Raw genomic sequence first — 22,032 nt, forward strand, 5'->3', positions numbered from 1 at the left:
AGAATAAAAACCATTTTAAAAATTAATTAATTTTAATAATTAAATAAGATACAATGCAAATTTGATTAACTATATTAAAATCAAGGTAAAATACATTTTATTACATTAAATAAATATATGTGTGCATTTTATAAATTGTGTCTGATTTTATGCATAAAAACATTGAAGTACACATGAAATGACAGAAATGAGTAGTAACTGCTATCAGACTGAATATTCATAATGTGATTTTTTTATTTATTTTTTTGTAACAGTTGACCAAACAAATCATCATCCTGTGATGAGGTAATTCTACATATAACACCAATTTCAAGAAATAAAAAAAAAATGGATGACATTAATATTTTGTACTTTTAATAAACTGTCACAGATGTGATGCATGTAAAGTACAGTAGTATATATAGTATATAGTCATAGTATCTGGCATCAAACACCCATCTGGGTCTTTCAATCCAGTAATGACTTGAAATCAGCTTTATCTGTTGCAGTTGGTGATTCTACACTTACATTTCAAACAGATCGAGGTCTGAAGAGTCCACTTTTGGTTTGAGAAATAATGCTGACAAACGGCCTCAGTAGTGAAGAGTTGTACAAGCCGTCATCTCCAGTGTTACTGGATAGTTTGGATTTGCTGGTGAGCTGACTGGTTCTTTATTAACTCAACCATCTAAATAAACTGTTAAAAAGCTCTTAGTGATTTAGAATCATCACCTTAAAAGATAGGATTGTTTGTTGTTGCTTTAATAAGGATGATTCAGGCCTGAACAAAGTAAACAAAACTCCCTCTTTAAACTTCACACCTACACTGTTAACAAAAGATGGTTCTCTAGCTCTCTAATAGATTTATACCTCAATCATTCTTGTTGATCCACATCTAATGATCTCAGTGTGACCTTGGGGAGTAATCGATCAGATCTGAACCGAGACAATACTTTAAGTCAAGGGTAAATGGATTCTCTGAAATTAATCACTTATACGAATGAATCACATGTTTGAAAAGAACAAAAGGTAGACACATGGCATTTACCAGTAGTATTTATTCCATAACCATAGTGTGACATTTCTCTGACAGGAAGCAGCTTCCATGATTAAAGACATTTTCAACATTCTGTGTGTTGAATCGATATTAAATGTCAGGGAAATTAAGTTACACAGACGGATTATTGGACATGTGCATGACCATTTTATACAATTAATTATTTATTTACTAAAATTAAACCTGCTGACTTATTACAGATAATGGCTTTTTATTTGAAAACGCAAGACTATGATACAGCTACAATGTCAGTCCAACCAATCACAGGAGCAAACTCAGGGCGTTTTTTCCTCACACAGATGGGACGGTGCCACTGCTCAGATCAAAAGGGTTCAGGTTCAGGTAACATAAAGAACATACTGAATCATTTAAGAGCTGGGATGATTTCTGACTTTTCCTCTAAAATCTCTCATCAGTCCGAATTAAGCCCTGAACAAGCGGAGAGGAGAGAGTGATCTAGTGGTTGTTTCTAAATGAGCCGGGACACAGTGACATGAAACAAACTCAGAGTTTGAAGTGCAAACCACTTTTTTTTTTTTTTGCTTCATCTGAGCTCTTGTACGAGGCAAAATCTATCAAAAGTACATCCCTTTTCTCTCCTCTGTAGACAAGCATGCAATAATGAATGAATTCCTCAAATCAACTGTGCTGGCTGTGATGTCCTCTTTCAGTTAACTGCATGAGAGAATCTTCTCATATATATATATATATATATATTTATATATATTTATATTCAAGTAGGTTTAACTTCCACAGAGATGCATTTTACTGGAGTAAGTCAGAAAAAAACCTACTTGCAATAAAAATGAGTGGCTCATTTACTGCTGGCTGACTGTCAGTGGTCGTCTGTCAACATGGCGGGAGTGAGAAACTCAGGAGTTTTGTTTGATTTCTAATCTTTTCTGACCCAAAGGGAGAAGAAAAGAGGAGATGAAATGAGGGGGGATAAAAGAGGATGATTTCAAACTCTCCTGAAATTTTAGGCACCCGAGTTAAAGCTCAGGACTCCTCAACCGTCTCCTGCTCTCCATCTTTCATCCCTGTCATATCTACTTTAATCCCTCTTTCACGTTTCCAACCTCATCGCCACCTCCTCTTTCCACCTCCCACACTGACTACTTTTTTCTTCTCTCAATTCTCTCCCAGTTTGAGTCGTGCGAACTCGTTAGCCATCTGTAGCGCATCCTGCAGGCACTGAGTGTTCCTGCCCGTGGCCTGGGCTGACATGTCCTTGCCGCCTCCTTTTCCGTCCAGCAGGGGGCACAGCTTCTGAACCCACTCGCTGGCCTTCAGTCCGCGTTTGGCCACATCCTGGAGAGGAGGAGGAGGAGGAGGAGGAGGAGGAGGAGGAGGAGGAGGAGGAGGAGGAGCGGGTTAAGCTTGGATCTGTTGCAGACGCTGAGGACGCTGGATTTATGAATGATCTGGTACGTTACCTGTGGGACTTGACACAGGCAGGTGATCTTTCCGGCGTCGGGGTCTACGGTGAAGAGCATCGCAGCGGTCTGAGGAGAGTTGGACTTCAGCAGCTTCAGTGACTCGTTCAGAGCCTGGGAGAGACGGAGGGAGAGGAGATGATGATGAAAGAAGAGAAGAGAGAGAGAGGATGAGTAGAAACAAGGAGGGAAGAAAGAAAGAAAATCCTCCTAATCAGCACTATTGATGTCTCAAGGTCAGAACTAAACGGGCCACAGAGCTGAGTTGGTCCCGTGGCAATAACACAACGAGATAAGCTGCGAGACTGCCGGAGAAAATGAGCAATACTGCAGCGATAAACTGAATTTTAAATACTGTTTGCACTTTTCATTTAGATTTCTGCAGGATGCTGATGAAGTCTCAGGGTTTGGATTATAGATTGACTCCTGTATATCTATGCTGGGTCTTCTTTTATAAGGGTATGGATTTCTTTTGGGCTAACAGTTCATCAATATATTCAATACATTTAAGGTGGGAGATTGAAGTGTCTCTCACCTTTGCTGAAGCTCCCGTCTCCATCTCCATTACTAGCAGCGGTTGGTTCCGGTTGCTTTCAATCACCTCCTTGGTCTTCTCCAGGACTCTCTTTTGGATGTCAGCTTTGTAGTTGCGGTCCAGGTCGTCCATGGTCTTCTTCAGACCCTTCAGGGTTTCCCTCATCTCATCCTTCTGCCACTGGGAGATCACTGCTGTGCCTATCGACTGCGTAGAAGACAGATATGTTGATAACACAGCACAGAGTTTAGAGGTTTGTCTCGCACAAAAACACACACACACACACACACACCTACCTCCGTCATGTCAGCGATCTCTTTCTGTACGTCCTTGTTCGGGGCCGTCTGCTGCTTCACCTTGTCTCCCAGGGAGGACAGAGACTGGTGCAGTGCGTCGGCTTTCCTCTGGGCCTGATGAACGCGAGACACACAGAAGCATGAGTGAGACAAGCGTAGAGAGTAGAGAAAAACAGGAGGAGGAGATGTGAAGGAATGAAAAAGAAGCAGAGTGGTGGATGGCAGAAGGCAAAAAAGATGAAGAGGAGGATCAAACTGCAACTGTAGTTTAAAAATAGTAAAGATTAATTTGTCCTCGGGCCTGAAGAGAGAGGGGGGAAAATGCTAAATGCTCCTTTCCAGCTCTGAGTTCATCACAAGTCAAAAAACAAGCTTCATTAAACTTTCATCAGCGGGGAACTTTTTCTCTCCAGGGACTCAAATAAGACATGCAGTCCTCTAGTCTGAGACTCATTTTAATTAGTCCGCTTCTTCTGTTATGAGTGGCAAGAAAAATAATTGTGACCATCAACAACCAACCAAGTAATCATTTAATTTTGGGGCCGAGACACATGAGTGTGGGTGGATGTGAGTATATGAGAATAAGCTGGAAGAGAGTGCTTCAGTGTGTGTGTATGTGTGTGTTGGTGTGTGTGTGTGTGTGTCCTGACCTTCTGGGCCTCTGTTCCTGTCACAGCAACAATGCGGCGGATGCCCTTAGCGATGGCCTCCTCTGAGACGATGACAAACGGAGCGGCGTGACCGGAGTTCCGCAGATGGCTGCGGATAAGAGAAAGCGACAGCAGCGTTACACGACTGCGGGAGGCAGATGAGGAGGAGAAGGAGGAACAGGAGCGGAGCAGAGAAAACATTACAAAACGGCAGCAGCGGGGAACAAGGGGTTCTTTGAAGTGGCTGCAGATTAAACAACATCAAAGACAACATCAGAATGCACAACAGTTTACTAAAGTGGAATATTTTAAAAAACCTGAAGCGGTACGAGCTTCATGCAAATGGATCTCCTAGTGGTTGAATCAAAACCAGCTCTGAGCATGCAGGGTTGTTTTCAGGCACACACACACACACATCAAATATAACTTGGGAATCGTTTTGAGTGCCAACAGTAATCAAATGAAATGAAATGAAAGCCTCGCTATCATTGCAGTAAGAGCGGGGACGTCTTGGTATTCAGGTGAATTTTACTGCCAGGAGCAGACACTGTAAAAGTCAGCGGAGCAAGTCTAATCGCTGGATTGAGCTCTACAAAATGTTCCAGGCCCTCTTCTGCACAGCGGCTCACCGTAAAGAACCGCAAATCCAATTAATCGTTTCCACTTTACACAGCACCACTGGGCAGGTCTGCCGCTGCCGGCTTCATGCAGATGCAGACTTTTCTTCAGAGACGACTCTAATACTCGGAGTTCATGCGTTATGTTTCTCACTTGATCCCGGCGGGAAAAACATACACAGTAATTAACAGCAACACTTCGGATGGAACGGTGAAACTGGCCGTTAAAGTGCCAACAGGTTTTCCAGCCTGACAAACAGTATCTACTTATAAAATCATCTCGTCCATTCTAGGAAAACAAATAAATAAATGTCTGTCATTCATATTTTTATTGAAATTAACATAATGAATTATGATTATCATTTAGTAATGTGGTATAACTAACTGAATTAAAAAGATATTGTTTCTTTTCTATCTATCTCACTAGCTAGCTATCACTTGATATAGTTAGCTCTCTCCTTTAGCTGTCGAAATTCACAGACGAACAATTTCATGGCAAAATTTTTTTATGCTAAAAAAACCCTTCAGTCTTCACTCAGTTTTGAGCCAATATGTAGTTAGTGCATTTAGTCTTGTAGCTCTGCAGCAGAAACCACTTGGACAGAATGATATCATTTCCCCTTTAATGATATAATGTTCTATATGTTCCGCATGTGTAGCAGCCACACTGCAAAGAATGTAGTGCAAGTCAATTTAAACCTTTTCAAATAACAAGCCCAGTCACACATATCAAGTCCTCTTCTACTTATTTTATACAATTATTATTTTAATAGCCAATATTCTCTTGTTTATCACTTAGCTTGACAGCCTCATGATGACGGTTGGTGGAGTAATAGTGGGTATAGTAGGGTGATGAGGCTCAGCTCACTGTCAGCATTATTAGAAAGCCTCAACTTCAAATATCACAGAGATCTGAGACACAAAGCTACATTTTCATGCGGCGCAATTACATATAAAAAGTCAATGCAAATAGACATGAATTCATATCCGGGCGATGCAAATGATGTAATATGAATATGGTGTAAGTTGTGCAGAGTGTTGTGTGTGCAGGACTGGAGGGACAGAACGGTTGGTCTGAGCGTCAGAGAGCTGGGAGCAGAGTCAGCGTGACATCCGGAGTCACACTGGATTCTGCTCTGATCCAGAGCCCTTTATCAGAGGGGGGGGGGGAGCTCAGCATTTATTTTTTAAAACTTTTGGGATTTAAAAAGTGGATTTATCTTCACTCTGGCTTCTCTACCTGTCTGTAGCAGCAAGCCACAGAGGTGCCAACCTCCACTGTTGGGTGTTATAGTGGAATTAGTCTCTTTTTGTCCATGTTGACTGCTGACTGGAGGAGAATTGTACGGAGAGGAGAGAGGAAAAAGTAGAAAGACTGGAGGAAAGTAACAGAGTCCCTGGTGAGTTTCAGTCAGAGGCTCAACTGAACATAAACACACACACACACACACACACACACACACACACACACACACACACACACACACACACACACACACACACACACACACACACACACACACACACACACACACACACACACACACACACACACAGTCGGTGCCTGCTGCTGCTCACTAGCTTACGGCTAATGTACAGTAATGTATTCTGGCTGTTTGAGGCAAATAAACACAAATGATCCCACGGTCGAGTAACACAAGGTGAAAATATGCTCGGTGTTTGGTGTGAACAGACCATTAGTTTTGTTGTCAGCATTTTATTCTTCAGCACAAACATAATGAAGTAAAGTGGACTAAGGTTGTGACTATATGTGCACTGTGACACGCTGGTTCGTAGCTCCTTTCAAAAGTAAAACACAAATACTCACGTTCCACCGCAAAACTCGATGGAGGTGAGAGAACCGGCGGCACTGTTGGGGTCGTCCAGCAGGTCCTGAACAGGGATACCGATAGACACCACTCGGACAGGGTCGGGGTAGGTCTCGTCGAACACGGCGCGCAGACCCTGAATGGCCTTGGCTTCTGCGAGGGGGGCTTCCATAGCGTACACTGGCTGGAGAGAGCAAAGTACAAGAGGGAAAGTGTTATCAACTGCTGGTTTATATGGAGTTGATATTCATATTCAAAAAAATCACACGTTATGGCGAAGAAAAGCTCATTCCATATGAAACATGGAAGATTTGTACAAACTCTTCTCTTTCTCTTTAGCAGGAGACACTAAACATTTACTTTTAGAGTTAACAGTTGAGCTACAATCTGCAGCTACATCAAAATCATTCAGAGTAAGTATCCAAACACAACTATTTCTGCAACGTCAGACATCTATTTCCCCCCCCTCACCTTGGCGTCTCTTATCATGGCACAAGCGATCTCCTCAGTGCGCCGGACCTCCCCCGTGCTCAGGGCGCCTTTAGCAGTGAAGTCAAAGCGCAGACGGTCGGGAGCGACCAGGGAGCCCCTCTGGTCCGCCTCTCCCAGAACCCCCCGCAGGGCGAAGTTGAGGATGTGCGTTGCCGTGTGGTTGCTCATGATGGGCCTACGACGAGCCTGAGGAGAGGAGCACGGGCGCTTTGAATTATCCATGTCATCTTTTTCACCCATGTTCCTGACGCTGGATATATTCTTTACTTTGATTTCAAACCCTGTGTATGTTCTCACCTCATCTACATGCAAGGTGACACGGTCTCCGACCTTCAGCGTCCCGTAGACGGTCCCCACGTGGAGGACGTAACCTCCTCTCACCTGAGTGTTCTTCACCGTGAACTCCATCCGCTGTAAAGAAAGACAGAGAGAAAGACAAAGAGAGAGATACATTGTGGTTAGACATGTTTTTGTTCTGCTGGAAAAAAAAAAAAGGAAACAGATGAAAAACTTTCAATCCCATGAGTTTCGTTAGAAAGTTGGTCGGTGCTTTGTGTGTGTATTTTTTTGTTTGAGCATTTGGAGAATAAATATATGCTTCTAAAACTCACGCTTTCAAGTGTTTGAAGTGTTTTAAGAACAGATACGGAGGAGAACATATAGACTCATTAGGTCAGACAGGTTTTCTTTGCATCTCTGCATCAAAAATATACATATCAAAGACAACGGAGAGTACTGACTTTGAATGGATCTTTTGAGGCAGATGGTCTGAAAATCACTTGTGTTTTTATGATTTTCTGGTCCTCGCTCATGAGACAGAGACGAGAACAGTTTATTATCTTTCATCTGTTCTCCTGTCAGAATTGTGATATTTCATTTGGCAGCCTTTGTGGCCTAGCAGAAGTCTTTTTGCTTGCAGGCATGTTTTCTAGCAGATAGACCCACCTGTCCTATTTAGACAAAATGTTGAAGAGTGACTGAGATTCAGCTTTTAAGATACATCTCTCCAAATAGAGAGGTTTCTTTTAAAACTGTAGCTCTGACCTGATGATATTAAGGGGTTTTTACCTGAATGCTGCACGTGAACCTCAGACCAAGATGTTTTTACAAAAACACTCTGAAACTGCATAAGTGGAGCTCATTTGGTGTATTTTTGGTGCACTTACATCCTCTGCGCTGTCGTCCTCTCGAAGGATGTAACCCTCGTCGAACGTCTGTCCTCCCTGCTCAGCGTAGAAAGACGTCTGGTCCAGCAGCACGCCGCACTCCTGACCCGTGGTCACTTCGTCGCAGAAGGCGCGGTCGCGGCGCAGAGCCAGCACCGTGGCTGAGGCCTGCTGAAACTCTGGACGCACAAAACAGGATTGAGAGAGAGAGAGTCAGCGCGTGGATGTCCTGAAAATACAGCCGTCCCCACTGAACCGTGTTTGTATTTAGAGAGTTTGTACCGTAGCTGCCGTTGTCGTCTGAGCTGTATTTGTATTTGGGAGAGTCATCTGTGGCGGGTATCTGCTTGTTTCTCAGCTCTTCAATGGCGTAGATGTCTAACATGATGTGGTCCTCGTCTCCTGCACCCTTACCCTGGGACTTTAACTACACGCACAAACACACACAAAGGTTATCATGTTATAGCACAAACTCTTACCACAAACTATTACTTATAACCAAAGAACATCATGGTTTTGTTTACCTATTTTATAAATTGGGTAATTAAGGCCTTCATATCTCTGTCATTGTAAGTCTAAACCTGTCTGTATCTAATAAACAACACTAGAAATGAGCTGCTTCCTCCAGACTGAATGACTGGTCTGCAGCTAAAATGTGCTTTTTTTTTTCTCCTTTCATCGGTTTTGTTTCCTGAAGTGCAAACAAGGCGACAATACTGCAGCCAACATGCACTTTTAATAAAAGTGTGTGTATTTTCACAGAAGCTTGATCTCTCTCACTCGTGTAATGACACTTGTGAGAACACATGTACTGTTGAGTTTGTTTGTTTTTAGTTTCATCCCATCTTTCTTGTTGAATTCCAAACAGTATAAACCTCATAAAAGATTTACTGCAAGGCTACTGAGTTGGATTTCCTTAGATTGTACAGGTGCATCTAATAAACTGGTAACTGAGTACATAAAGAGGCACAGTGTGTCTGCTGTTCCCCGCCATTTAGGAACTCGCCCATCAGGTAGGGAGCAGAACTGCAGTGCCAGTATGTACACGTATATTAAGCTCACTGAGACAAGGTGGACTGAAGTTTGAAAGCAGTCTGAAGTTGCAATATACCAGAAAAGAAATCAATTTTTTTTCCAAAATCAAACAAGAAGGGATTAGCAAAAGCCTTAAAAGTAAATTAGGCTTTATTTAAACAGCAGGTGCATGGCTGCTGATTCTGACTCGCAGTGCAATACTGAGGAACGCTGACACAAGGCAGAATAGTGCAACCACAAGAGAGAACACAAACACTGTTCGCTGAGATTTCCTAAACAGAACAGTGAAGGCCAAATCCATGTTCTCAATTCACGCTCTGTGCCCTCCACCCTTCCTTCCATCTCCTTACCTGTGCTGCCTTCTTCTCCTCTTCGAAGGCGGCCATGTCCACCCCCATGCCTTTCTCCTCTGCGATGAGGGAGGTCAAGTCCAAAGGGAAGCCGTATGTGTCGTATAACAGCCATGCTGTGTCACCTGGACGTACAGAGAGGAGAAAAAAAAGCTACTTGATATACAGGAGAGACGTCTGTCTACAGCAAGATGCTAAAAGACTTCGAGTCCTCAAGTTTCCAGTTTGAGAGACCGAGATGACTTTAACTGCGGGTCAGTTACTGTGGTGACTTAACTCTGAAGCTGCTCGCTGGCAGCTTTTCATCAAGAAAGCCTTAAATTCTCTCTGTCTCCTCCCTGCTGCTGAGCCGGAGGGAACTAGCAGACACACCGTTTCATTTCATCGATTCACTTGATATCAAAGCTCATAAATGTGCAGAAATTTCGCCGAGAGAGGAAGATTAGTTAGTTACCCGAGAACTATGTTTGCAAATGTTACCCTCACATTCAAATATTACACATAACAGATTCATCCTCAGCTCAGAAGAAAAACATTTTTTTTTCTTTTTTATGTCTTTAGTGAATGGAGGTTTTTTTATAACGCTGACGGCTGTCAGATTGTGCCGTGCTGAAATATTTTATTGCACATTACTTTAGTAATCTCTGTTGAAACAAAAAGAGACTCCAGGCCCGTCAGACGTTGATCGATGAATAAGCTCATATTTCTCATAACATACAGGAGATGGTGTTAATATTTCTCACTGAGCAGGATCGTGGTACAGCTGAAAACACGATGAAAAATGGACTAAATGTTATTTAAAAAGGCTGCATATAATCAGTTTTAACCATATTTCAGTGACTATACTCCCATCTCAGGGTTAGTCAGCTCTGGGTTCAGAGTTTGTTAAAGTGGAACAGCTCCCAGGTCTGTGCTGTTTTTGTTTTTCCAACAATGCAAATGCACTTTGCAAGGACACTGTTAGCCTCTCATTTTACTTGAGTGCACAAGTGATGCTGTACCCCCCCCCTTGGGATAAAGAATAAGTAATTAAAAAGTCTGAGGTAGACAGTTATCTGTCAAAGGAATCCAATACACTGATGACCCTGGAGGAAGGTTCACAAGGAGAGCTGGATGTGCATCAATTTACACATGATTTTACACGTTTATGCTGTGAACGATTGCTTATTAGGATATTAGCTTTTCTAATTGCAGTCTTAGTGGAGTACTTTTAAATACTGAATGAGAAAGATCTGACACATCATGCGTGAAGGTCAGACAGAATGATGAATGAGACCGATTCATAATGCCAACAAACACATTCTGACTGGATTAGAAGAGGAAAAAAAAACAGCAATGAAAGAGGGAGGGAGTGATAAAGAAAACAGGAGAAAGAGAGAAAAGTAACAGAGGTGGTAAGAATGATGAAAGAGAGAGAGAGAGAGAGACAATAAAACAGGATGACTGATGTTCTGAAACTGTTCAGGAAGATAAAGAATAATATCAGCAGATTTTTGAAGCAGTTTTTAACCCTTCAAGAGTAGAGGTCATGTAATGCGTACACATACAAGTAGTAATGCAACACTAATGCAGTAATTATTCAGCGTCTCACCTGGGATGGTCTTGCAGTCTCCCAGACTCATGATCTTCCTATCGAGGATACGGCGTCCCCTGCTGAGGGTTTTGAGGAACTGCATCTCCTCCTCGTTAATAATGTCCTTCACCATGTCAGGGTCTTTCTTCAACTCTGGGAATGCATTACCCTGAAGAATGATAGTGACAGATGATGGGATCAAAGAGAGAGAGAGAGAGAGAGAGAGGAAGAGGCAGAAAGATGAGATGAACAGGTGAAAGGTAGCAAAAGAAAGAGATGCAGCGGTCACTATTTAAAGGATTCGTCCTGAACTGGATGCGACAAATTACTTTTGCGTTAAATAGTGATAGAAAGCTATGATATTCTTTTTTTTAACACTGAATTAAAGAGAACAACAAGGCAGGAGAAGAAAAAAAAAATCTCACCAGGGATTCGACCACCACGTCCACCAGAGAGGCAAAGAAACCTTTCTGAGCTCCCAGCTTCTCGTGGGAATAACGTACAGCACGACGCAGGATCCTCCTCAACACGTAGCTAAACATGACGGAAAACCATATAGCCATAAGAACAACAGAAATAAGAAGAGCAGCCACATCGCATCATTTGTCTGTAGTGAAACTCTGTGTAACATAAGTACGTTCGTGGGAATTTCTCACCCTCTTCCTGTGTTGTCGGGCCGACCGCCGTCTGATAGAGCGATGGTGATGGTGCGGGCGTGGTCGGCCAGCACACGGTAGGCCATGTCGATACCGTCAGCATCCTCAGCGCCTACTTTACCAGTGTAAGGCCGAGCACCAGTACCCTGAAACAAACACAAGTTACATCTTCAGTGTGTATCAGGTAAGCGTGTTTCTTTAATCACCTCAGGAGGGGATCAGAGGCATGCCGTCGTCACATTTAAGTCGTCACTATTATGCTAACTGAGATCTCCATTTCTGTTTTGATTATAAAGCAGGTCTAGGTGCTTTATAAATACTGTGACAGTATCAAACAACTCAGTCCACATATTCAGAAACAGTGCCGTTAAACAAGCTGTTTGGACTTCTGTAAGGTTGTGATGTCACAACTATACGTTCAGCACTTCCTCTACCATTGCCTTGGAGGGCCTCCTACAGGACCCCCCCACCCCTCCTGAAACTAACAAAATATCTTTATTTACCTCATTTATGTGCACTCATTTCATCTCAGCTCAGTGTGAGAGTCTCTACAGCGTTTTGCTGTCATTTACAGTCTCGCTAGTTTCTCTTCTCTCCTCTGATCTGTGTTTCACTGAGGGCGGGGCTCTTTCACACACACACACACAGTCGCAGGGGAAAGACTGCACAGTTGTTGGATGTCAGGAAGCAAATTAGTCATTGCACAGCCTTCCAGAGGTTTGATAACATTATCCTCAGCGGTGGCCATCACAATTTACTGGTGAGTTTTACCCAGAGGCCTGAGGGGTGCACTATGAAGCAAGTTCAACATACGCAGGCTTTCTTTGTTTGAGCTGGCTCGAACCCCAAACTCGCGATCAGAGACAAGTGGTATCACGACGGTGGATATGAACTTTCTTTGTTAACTCAGGCTTTCTGTTTCAGGCTATGTGTGTGTCCCCATAAAAGGGGCGTTTGGCGCGTCATTTGACTCTTTTCCGCACAAAATGGACCGATCGCGTGTCGCCTCCTTCAGTCAGGAGGAACAGATCATTATAACAGAGAGCTATGAGGAATATAAATACATTATCACAGCAAAAAGCAACACTGTCCCTGCAAATAAGCGAGGAATGCTGGCAGAAAATTGCTTATGTAAATTTGTTAATTAAAAAACGAATCCATAAATTTATTAAGATCATAAAATATATGCATTATATATGCATTGAGTGGAAATATCATATTTTACCACTCAATGCAATCTCTGTGCCTCCCACATCCAGAGCTCTTAAACTTTAAACATGATGCAGCAGATTTAAACATTATACTCAAGAAGTGCATTCAGGTCTGACTCTGTCCCATAATGAAGGATAAGTGGAAATCACTTTAGATTCTGGCCACATCAAAGTGAAACTAATATTATAGATTGAATATTATCTGTGATAAATACCAATAGATTCATCTTTTTTTGTTCGAAGTATTTTTTCATTAGTTTTTTGTTTTTTTTTACAATTTGAAATACAGTTTGATATATTGTAACAAAATCCCATCTCACAAGTAACCCTAACCTCTTGCACCATTACAAATTTACAATATGACATATCAAATCAATGGCAAGTATGGTTAAAGACTAATCGGTTTTCTAATCAGTGTTCTAATAGCTGCAGTACCAGCAGTGTTAAACGGACTTTGCAGGAAATCAGGTGGTTAGTGAAAGGACGGCGCTTTTTATTGCTGATTTAAGCCGAAACTCGGAACATAACCTGCTCCGGACCAGGTTAGGTTCGCAGTACAAGTTACCATGGTGATATAGCCAGGTTAAAAGAGAACCCTGGCTTTAGGCTCAACATACCTCGCTAATCCACTAATCTCGCTTTGTAGTACACCCCTCAGGTCTTACCTACAGCAGCTACAGTGGGCTAACACCAGTTACCTGTGGTTGGCCTGGGTGTGCGCCACTCAGAAAATAGTCAGCCAATCAGAGGAGAACAGCCAATTTCAGGCTGAGTGAGACAGAGGAGCTGCATCAGTGGCTTGTACAGCTGTAACTAGGTGCTTTGTAACCATAAAATCATGCAAATGTTTGTAAATAGACCATGAAAATGAAAATACTGGGAAAAACTGTGAAAGGGGCATAATATGACCTCTTTAAAGTCAAGTATGAATACAGCATTTTTCAATACACTATATTTTAATTTCAGTTCTTCAATCACAATGCTAACTTCCAGTAATGAGGAAACACTGCATCGCTTTAAACAAGTATACAGATGTGTAACATTATTAGACCTGCAAAGTTCTGCATTGTGGGTCTGTCTGTACCTTCTGAATGGCTTCAAAGTATGGGACGAAGAGGTCGGTGTCATAGTTGGACATCTTGTTCTGTAGTACAGACACCAAGCGCTCCAGACCCATCCCTGTGTCAATGCTCTTCTTAGGCAGCGGCTTCAGCTCCGTCTCTGACTCTCTAAGGAGGGTGGAACAGGAAAATAATAGTTAAAAACAATGATTCCACTTGTAGATAAGAGAAATGATTCCTCCTTTTCATCATGCTACATTTGTGTCCTGGGTCCTCTGTCATGTAAATCCACAAATTAAAAGAACCTTTTAAGAAACCAGATTAAGACTACGGCTACATAAATTAAAACATCTACATTTTAAGACAGCGTTTTGTGTGCATACAATTTGGGTCCACATTTGAGTTTCAAGTCGTTTTAGTAGAGACCTCTGCCCCACAGTAAAACACCTAAACAGCATTAAACCGGCTAAATCTCTTTGTCCTCTTTTCAGTCTGTGAACAACAAATCTACATCACAGCAAACATCTGGTTAGGAGCGGGACAGCCTGACAAAATCAGTATAAAACCAGGTTAATGACAACGTTGTCTTCTTAACTTTCTTCCCACACAGCCCCGACCCTCACTGAACAGCTTACACCATTGTTTCACAAACGCTCAGTTTACCACATACACACTGAAACACCAAACTGGCATTTTAAGATTTACACACTCTGGAGGCTGTTTTGAAAAAGCAGAGGGCTGAAATGCAGACAAAGACCCTGTTTACACCTGGCATTAACATGCATCTCAGGTGATCTGATTACAAGTGGACAGCTCTAAATACAGGTGTAAACACACCAATGAGAGACACAATGAGGATGGATTGAGATCCGATCACTCAGACCACATTCGGAGGTGGTCTGGGCCGCATGTGGCCACATTCTTTTAGCAGTGTAAACGCAATGCGCTCTGGGCCACATTGAAGGAACGCCTAATAACGACCAGTTAATAAAGAACAAATTTGGTCTTTGCAAAGAGAAATGATGTCCATGTTTATTTGCATATAGAGCAGGGAAGTGAGATCCCATCACAAGTGGTCAGGATGCATGTGGAGAAGCATGTTAATGCCAGGTGTGAACAGATGTACTTAAAGCTGTCCACTTGTGATCGGATCACCCGAGACACACGTTAATGCCAGGTGTAAACAGGGCCAAAAAGATGCTTTTACAAATCTAACTGGCTCAGTGTGGACTCCGGGTTTACTTAACCCTAATGATCACATTTCTTCAGCAGAAATCTACTTGTATTTACCTCAAGTCTTTCCAATTTAAATATTGTTATTGTTAAGATGGATTTTTATTAAATCTGGTCACTTGTAAACATGTTTACGAGTAAATTTCTTTTAAGTCCACAATCAATGGAGGGAACTGTAAAGAGCTGTATAGACAGAGTGTGTATATTTGATTCAGTATAAAACAGATGACGATATAGATGTGTCCATATTCCAACCTGATCCAGTGAATGCATTTTAATTTATGGTCAGCTTATGTTTAGTGTGCTGCTGTCACAAAGCTTGTGATTTGTATATCTGTTGTGAGTTTATTTTGTCAACTTAACTGAAATAAAAATATCTGAAGAATAATCAAGAAAAAAATACAAATTATCTGCAGGGACACTTACATCAACACTAAATGTTTAGTCACAACCACAGCAGCAGTACAATCAGAGAATCCAGAGTAAAAGTTGTTGTTAGGGAGCTCTCTCACCTGACCAATTTGGCTGAGTTTAAATGAACTCTGGTTCAGATTGTTTGGGCTGGTGTGGAAGCTGTGACCTGTTCCACAAAACACGTTTAACAAACTGAAACTGACCCTGAACTCTGAGATGAGAAACTGTCAGTTCAATCAACTCTGAGTATGTTCACTCTGAGTGAAGTGTAAAGTCATCATCAATGGAGCTCTGATACGACAATTCCCCGTGACAACAGGTAAATACAAGGCAGAGCCTCCGTTTTAACCCAGGAGCTAGAAATAATAAGCTCTAAAAGCGAGTCATTCCCCATAGACCTCCATGTTAAAATGTCCAACTTTACAGCAGAAATAAACATGTTTACAGCCTGGTGCAAAAACGGTTTTGGTCTCTAAAGCTAATTTCCCCTTTCATGACAACTGTACGGGGGGTGAATTTTTTTATAACTCACTTGTTTAAATTTTATTAAGCTGTAAAGTTCTGCATAACGAGGGACATGGCTGCTTTGAGTGACAGGTCCACCAGCCGTTAGGTGGCTTGTTTCAGCCATTCGGCCCGCCTCTTTGCCCATTTTTGATTAGCTGGGAGTTAGGCAGCGTCACGCACTGCCAAGATGGTGACAGCCGGAGTCGCTCACTTTGAGCTTCAAAACCGCTCTTCAGGAACCAACGGGAGACGTCACGGTAACCACGCCCATATTTTTATACAGTCTATGCTTGGTATGAACTAAATTAACCAAATTATTTGTGACCTTTGTTCTGCAGGGAACGAGAGATGACAAAGCACCACTCAGGATCAGTGCAGTCAGGAAGTTGAATCTTTTAAAATACTGTAATCAGTTTTGGTTTGTTTGAGCCTGTTACCTGTTGAACTGGATGAACACCAGGTTCCAGATCTCCAGGACGTTGGGGTCGTCCATGTTCACCAGGTGAGCGGCGTCTCTCCCTCCGATACGGTCGTAGTGGATCTCACTGCAGGGACCGCAGGGACCGGTGTCTCCCATCTCCCAGAAGTTATCCTTCATACTGCCTGGCAGGATGCGAGCCTCCTCCATCCTGAGAGAAAAAAAGTGAGATTATCTAATTGAATAAATTCTTCAGTTAATTAGGTTAAAATGAAGTTCTGTGAAAATTAGGACATACGTGCAAAGTGGAAATAAAAGTGTGAAAGCCTCCTTGAACAAAACATGATATTTTTGTTCTGTGCTTCAATAATTAATTTTACTACATGACCTTAATATTTACCCTCTGATATCTTGTATTTATATTTTGTAGACTTTCACGCTCTTAGTTGCAGCTGCTTTAGCAATTCCCATGAAGAATGATCACACAACATTATACAATTACTTTAAAACACAGACAGATAACAGTAGATGTTTTTCAGCATTCATAAAGATGCAATGAAAGATTAATAAAATTTAAAAATTGTATAAAAAAAAGCATAAAAAAATAATTCAAAGTAGCAGTTATTATCAAAAGTTGCAGAAAGATGCCTGACAGCAAATGCCTTCATCTGACGTGTTCACCAATACATGTCATTCCCAGACTCACCCTAGGTCCAGCCAGATTTGTTTGCACTCCAGGTCGGGCTCCAGGCCTGCGTCAGCATGACCTCCGAAGTAGGTGACATACAGGCGGTCAATGGGAATGCCAAACTCCTGGGTCAGCAGCTCCAAGGCCATCTTACAGGCCAGGTGCTGCAGAATGAGCAGACGGAAGAATGAGATGAGACAAAGAGGACAACAAGACAGAAGTTTAGACAGTGGGAAACACTATAGTAGAAAATATTATAGTGTGTGAACACTTTCCAGAAATAATACTTTCCTAGGAAAAAGGAACTTGACATGACTACAAATGTGCAGATTTCAGGGCCAGTATTTTCAGGCTCCTACTGCTTGTTGTGTATCCAGGATTATTTTAAGCTGAATTGTGACCCCAGAAATCATATTTGAATTCACCATCACATGTAAAAGTCTTCATCAAGTTGGCAGAAAAAAAACTAAAAATGTTTGCTACATTAAACCAGGTTTTAACTCACAAAACCACTCATTGTCATGTTTTCTGCATCAATCATATCATTTGGTATAAAGCTGAATCACCCTTAATATCTAAATGCAGCACTCCAGAAGATAAAGCTGTAAGTAGAGCATACCTGCCAGGTGGGTATCAGTTGATATTAACTTACTGCTATATACTGTATTCTATATATTGGTTTCTGTGTATATGTTGGCTGATAATGAGCAAGAAATAGTGCAGAGATGCCAAACTAGTTTTGAGGTAATTTAGAAAACATCCGCATTGGTCGGATTATAATTATAAGATGACAAAAAAAATTGACACATCTGAAAGGGATGACAATTTAATACCTTAAAGTAGTCCCCAAACGACCAGGACCCCAGCATCTCGAAGAAGGTGTGGTGGTAGACATCTTTCCCCACATCGTCCAGGTCGTTGTGTTTACCTCCTGCACGGATACATTTTTGGGTGTTGGCAGCACGACGCAGCCTGGCCATGGGGTGGGACGGATCGATGGTGTTGAGGAAGATGGGCTTGAACTAGGAGGGAGAGGTACAAAAAGCACATTTGTGTGCTGAGAGTTTGCAACAAGAGCCTTATCATTTCAGCACTGAGTCAAAACGGTATACATCAGTGTGTATGTATGAAAGAGCCAGCCTGAGGGAGAGAGACACAGATAGATGGAGAAAGACGTGGAGAAGTGTGGATAGCTACCTGGTTCATGCCAGCGTTGGCGAAAAGCAGCGTGGGGTCATCCAGGGGGATGGTGGATGACGAGTGGACGTACTGGTGCTCATAGCGACGGAAGAAGTCGATGAACTTCTCACGAATTTGAGCTGCACTCAAAGTGGAGTCCATTCTGATTCAGCTCTCTGAAAAAATATGCAAAAATAATATATTGTAACCATCGATCATGTTTAAATAAGCAGCTCTCAAGCTGACATTTTTAATTTAGCAGCATGTCCAATTAAATTGTTCTGGGTCCCTGATTTTGTTCCACAGGGACAACATGTCACTGTTATAAGGCAACAAAGAAACAAATAATATGCTCTGATTCAATTTTTGTGTTTGTGTTGAAATGTTTAAACTCCCTTTACTAAAAGCAACAATTGTGCCTGTTCTGTGTTTAAGTTCCTGAAGTGTTTATGACTGCACCTGCTCAAAGCCAGTTCTTCCCGCTCAGTTAAAAAAACGGAGAAAAGAAAATTGGCCTGCAGGCAGCAGACACCTCAAGACGGGTTCCCACTGCACTTCAGCCCAAATTTGCGTCAAATTTGGGACAGAGCTAACTGCATGTGTTATCACTGGTACTAGCTGCTGTTTCTCACTGGAATTCTACGGGTCATGTTAGCTTGCTAGAGTCGACAGATGCCTATCAAAGTGTGGTGTGTGATACAAAAAAAGTTCTAGAAATGCAACTGCACACGTGTCCTCAGTTGTTTGTAAATGTAAAACTTCTTATTAATGCTAAATAGGGAGCGTTTAAAGTAAAGTGCTACCGATTTATCACAATATACTGTACTCACGGTTGCAATTTGCATTTATTTACGTTATTCATTTCTGTCAATTATTTTTCCGATTAATCATTTACTCTATAAAACCGTGTCACAAAACAGTGAAAGACAACAGAAACGTTTTCCCACAACTTGTTAGGACATGCACCTTTGTAAGGTGGACATGCACCTTTGTTACGTTTATGTCTTAACAAGCTGTCTTGGCAGAGATCTTCTACTGTGTTATTTCCCTCCAACAAATTGGCCTTTGGCTCTTCACATAAACCAACAGCAGCTCAGGAATCCTGTGAGGCAGGAAAAACCTCTGCTGCAGGGCATTAATATCAAACTGACAACAGTTTTCATTTCACCACTGAATTACTCAGCTTATGATATATTTGGCTTTTGGGTTCTTTGTGCTCATCTTTTTTTTAATTCCAAAATGCATCTGAACAACAGCCTTAAGGCTTGAATGGATTGAAGGCAGCCATCCCTGCCACAGAGGATACAGTTTGGTCCAGTGGGGCTTCAGTAGTGTTTAACACTTACAGCTGCTATGAAGTACCTGCAATTCAGGGATCTAGTCAATGGACAGAAACAGAACTGACAACAATTGTGATAATCAATTAGTAATATTAAGTCATTTATCATTTAAAATGCCAAACACAGCTGGTTCTGGTTTCCCTAATGTGAGGATTTTCTGCTTTCCTGCTCATAATATTGTAAAATTAACACCTTTGTAATTTTAAGGCATTTCCTTGAGCTTCAGGACAACTGTGATGCATATTTTAAATTATTGTCTGATATTTTAAAACCCAATAACTAATCAATTAATTAAAAAGATGGCAAAGATAATTGTTAGTTGCAGCTCTAATCTTTTTAATTAGTAACAGATTGTTTTGTGTAACAACAAATGGAAATCACACACTTGAGTTTCTTGAGTTAAATCCCAACATCTAATGACAGAGTCTCTGCACAATTAAACTAGATTATTTAAACCTAATTTGATGACAATTCAAGTTAAACTGAACTCTAGTCCTTAGCTAATTTCAATTCAAGTTTTAGATAGAGACAACCAAATCTTTGCTCACAAGTTAACAAGAACAAGACCACTGTAACTCCAATAACCCTCAACTATAAAAAATAAAATATAAATTAAACTGGAAAAGTAGTGAAGTGACAAACTTTTAAGAGTCACTTGAGATTAATAAAGCCACAATGAAAGTCTTTAAATACTGGTGCAGGCCTTTCAATTCAATTATTTCATATTGAAATATTTTTGCCTTACAAAAAAGCATCGTAACTACAGTATCACAAAGGCTGGTGTGCGGTCTATAATTAAAAGGCAGCAGAGTTTGAATTCCCATCAGAGGACTCGTTCATAAACTAGCTGGAAAAGGAAACCACACAGCTTTTGCCTTCAGCTCTCTGGGGCCAGCAAGCAGACGGTAAACAGCCACCATCCCCATCCTGACTACCAAACCCAGTTGGCAACCATAGATAAGTAGAGACAGTGGGTGATGGGATAGAAATTTCAGTCTTTGAGAAGAATGGACAGTTTGAACAACTAGCGTGTATTGTGAGGCAGATGAAAGCTCACTAAGAACATCCATGGGAGAAGAAAATGGATCCACTAACCGACAATATGGATTTTGGTACATTATTTGTATGATTACTACACTGTTAAAGAGCTCAGGTGGATGGTGAATGTCCACACAGTTAGGTAGTAGAGCAGCCCTGTGCTTTGTCTGCTTGCAACATATCAAAACTTAGCTTTGTCACTGGATTTCTACCACTGAGAGGATGAGGTTGCTGCAGGTCCAACAGAGAGTTAGATTTCATTTCTTACTATGACTAAACATCTGTGTTCCCATGCCACCTTTGCACCTCCGCTGGAAACAAGATCACAGGACTTAGTTCCATAAAATAGTGCCAGTCATGTCAGACAAAAATCCCTCCTCTGGAATGGGTTGTACAGACCGGTATACTGCATTATGAGGTTGTCAGCTGATTGTAAACGGCTACGTTGGGTTGAGGCACTAGCTTGACAAGCTAAATGTTAGCGAAACAGGCTAACCTCAATATGTCCAGCCTGAGAGAGAGAGAGCGATTTCAGCACACAACTCTAACAGAAAAGCTACTTAGCTGAATGGTATTTCATTTCAACATCAGCTGGGAAAATGATAATACTTACAGAAATCGCTATTCTCGTAGAATGAATCAGTTACTGCTCCCAAACACACCGCCGCGAGCCCACGCTACTGCTCAGCCAGAAAGAAAGCTCAGAGTCAATGGCACTCCCACTGCGGCTTCCCATTGGGTCAGCCGCACCGGTACGTCGGCGAGTCTCAAATTCTATTGGACAACTCCACAATCAATCTTAGCCGAGCCCGCCACATCAGTGCTACACGCGTCCGTGGCTCGGCTGATGCAATGTGAAGACAGTGGTGTCAAATCTGTACATATACAATCTATATGGTGTTAATACACATTTCTGCTTCACGTTTAAAAATCCTAAACGACATATTCTACACTAATGGGTTGTTGTTTGTTTCAATTTTACCTTTATAGCCACATTTTGGTTTCAGATTGTAGTTATTATTTCTATCATAAACATAATTTTAAAATGTCTGTTAAAGATGTTATGATATATTTTGACTATTAAGACCTTAAAATGATTTTTACTGTTAATTATATATATTTATTTTAGTCCAAAATACAAAATGTGCAATACATTTCACGTACTACTTTATATCTGAACAAGCTACATAACGACCACTTGTATGTAAAGTAACGTCATTTTTCTTTACCATTTAATATATATCTCAGCACCACTCTAGCTGCTCTCTTCAC

The 22,032-nt window shown here is 41.5% G+C and overlaps 1 protein-coding gene across 1 annotated transcript; it reads right to left on the reverse strand.

Moving 5' to 3' along the window:
• Positions 1–1,019: 1,019 nt before the first annotated feature.
• On the reverse strand, positions 1,020–21,479 carry aars1 (alanyl-tRNA synthetase 1). Its single transcript, XM_042411931.1, has 20 exons — positions 21,374–21,479; positions 18,401–18,558; positions 18,037–18,225; positions 17,222–17,367; positions 16,535–16,726; positions 13,967–14,111; positions 11,672–11,817; positions 11,441–11,549; positions 11,034–11,184; positions 9,443–9,567; positions 8,340–8,484; positions 8,058–8,236; positions 7,189–7,302; positions 6,871–7,077; positions 6,399–6,583; positions 3,954–4,062; positions 3,304–3,417; positions 3,008–3,214; positions 2,473–2,586; positions 1,020–2,347 (listed from the first exon to the last, which is right to left on the reverse strand). The coding sequence occupies exons 2-20, from the start codon at positions 18,542–18,544 to the stop codon at positions 2,168–2,170; spliced, it is 2,901 nt and encodes a 966-aa protein (XP_042267865.1). The 5' UTR covers positions 18,545–18,558; positions 21,374–21,479; the 3' UTR covers positions 1,020–2,167.
• Positions 21,480–22,032: the final 553 nt, after the last annotated feature.

Source organism: Thunnus maccoyii, chromosome 5 (genome assembly GCF_910596095.1).
Source record: "Thunnus maccoyii chromosome 5, fThuMac1.1, whole genome shotgun sequence".
NCBI classification, from domain to species: Eukaryota; Metazoa; Chordata; class Actinopteri; order Scombriformes; family Scombridae; genus Thunnus; species Thunnus maccoyii.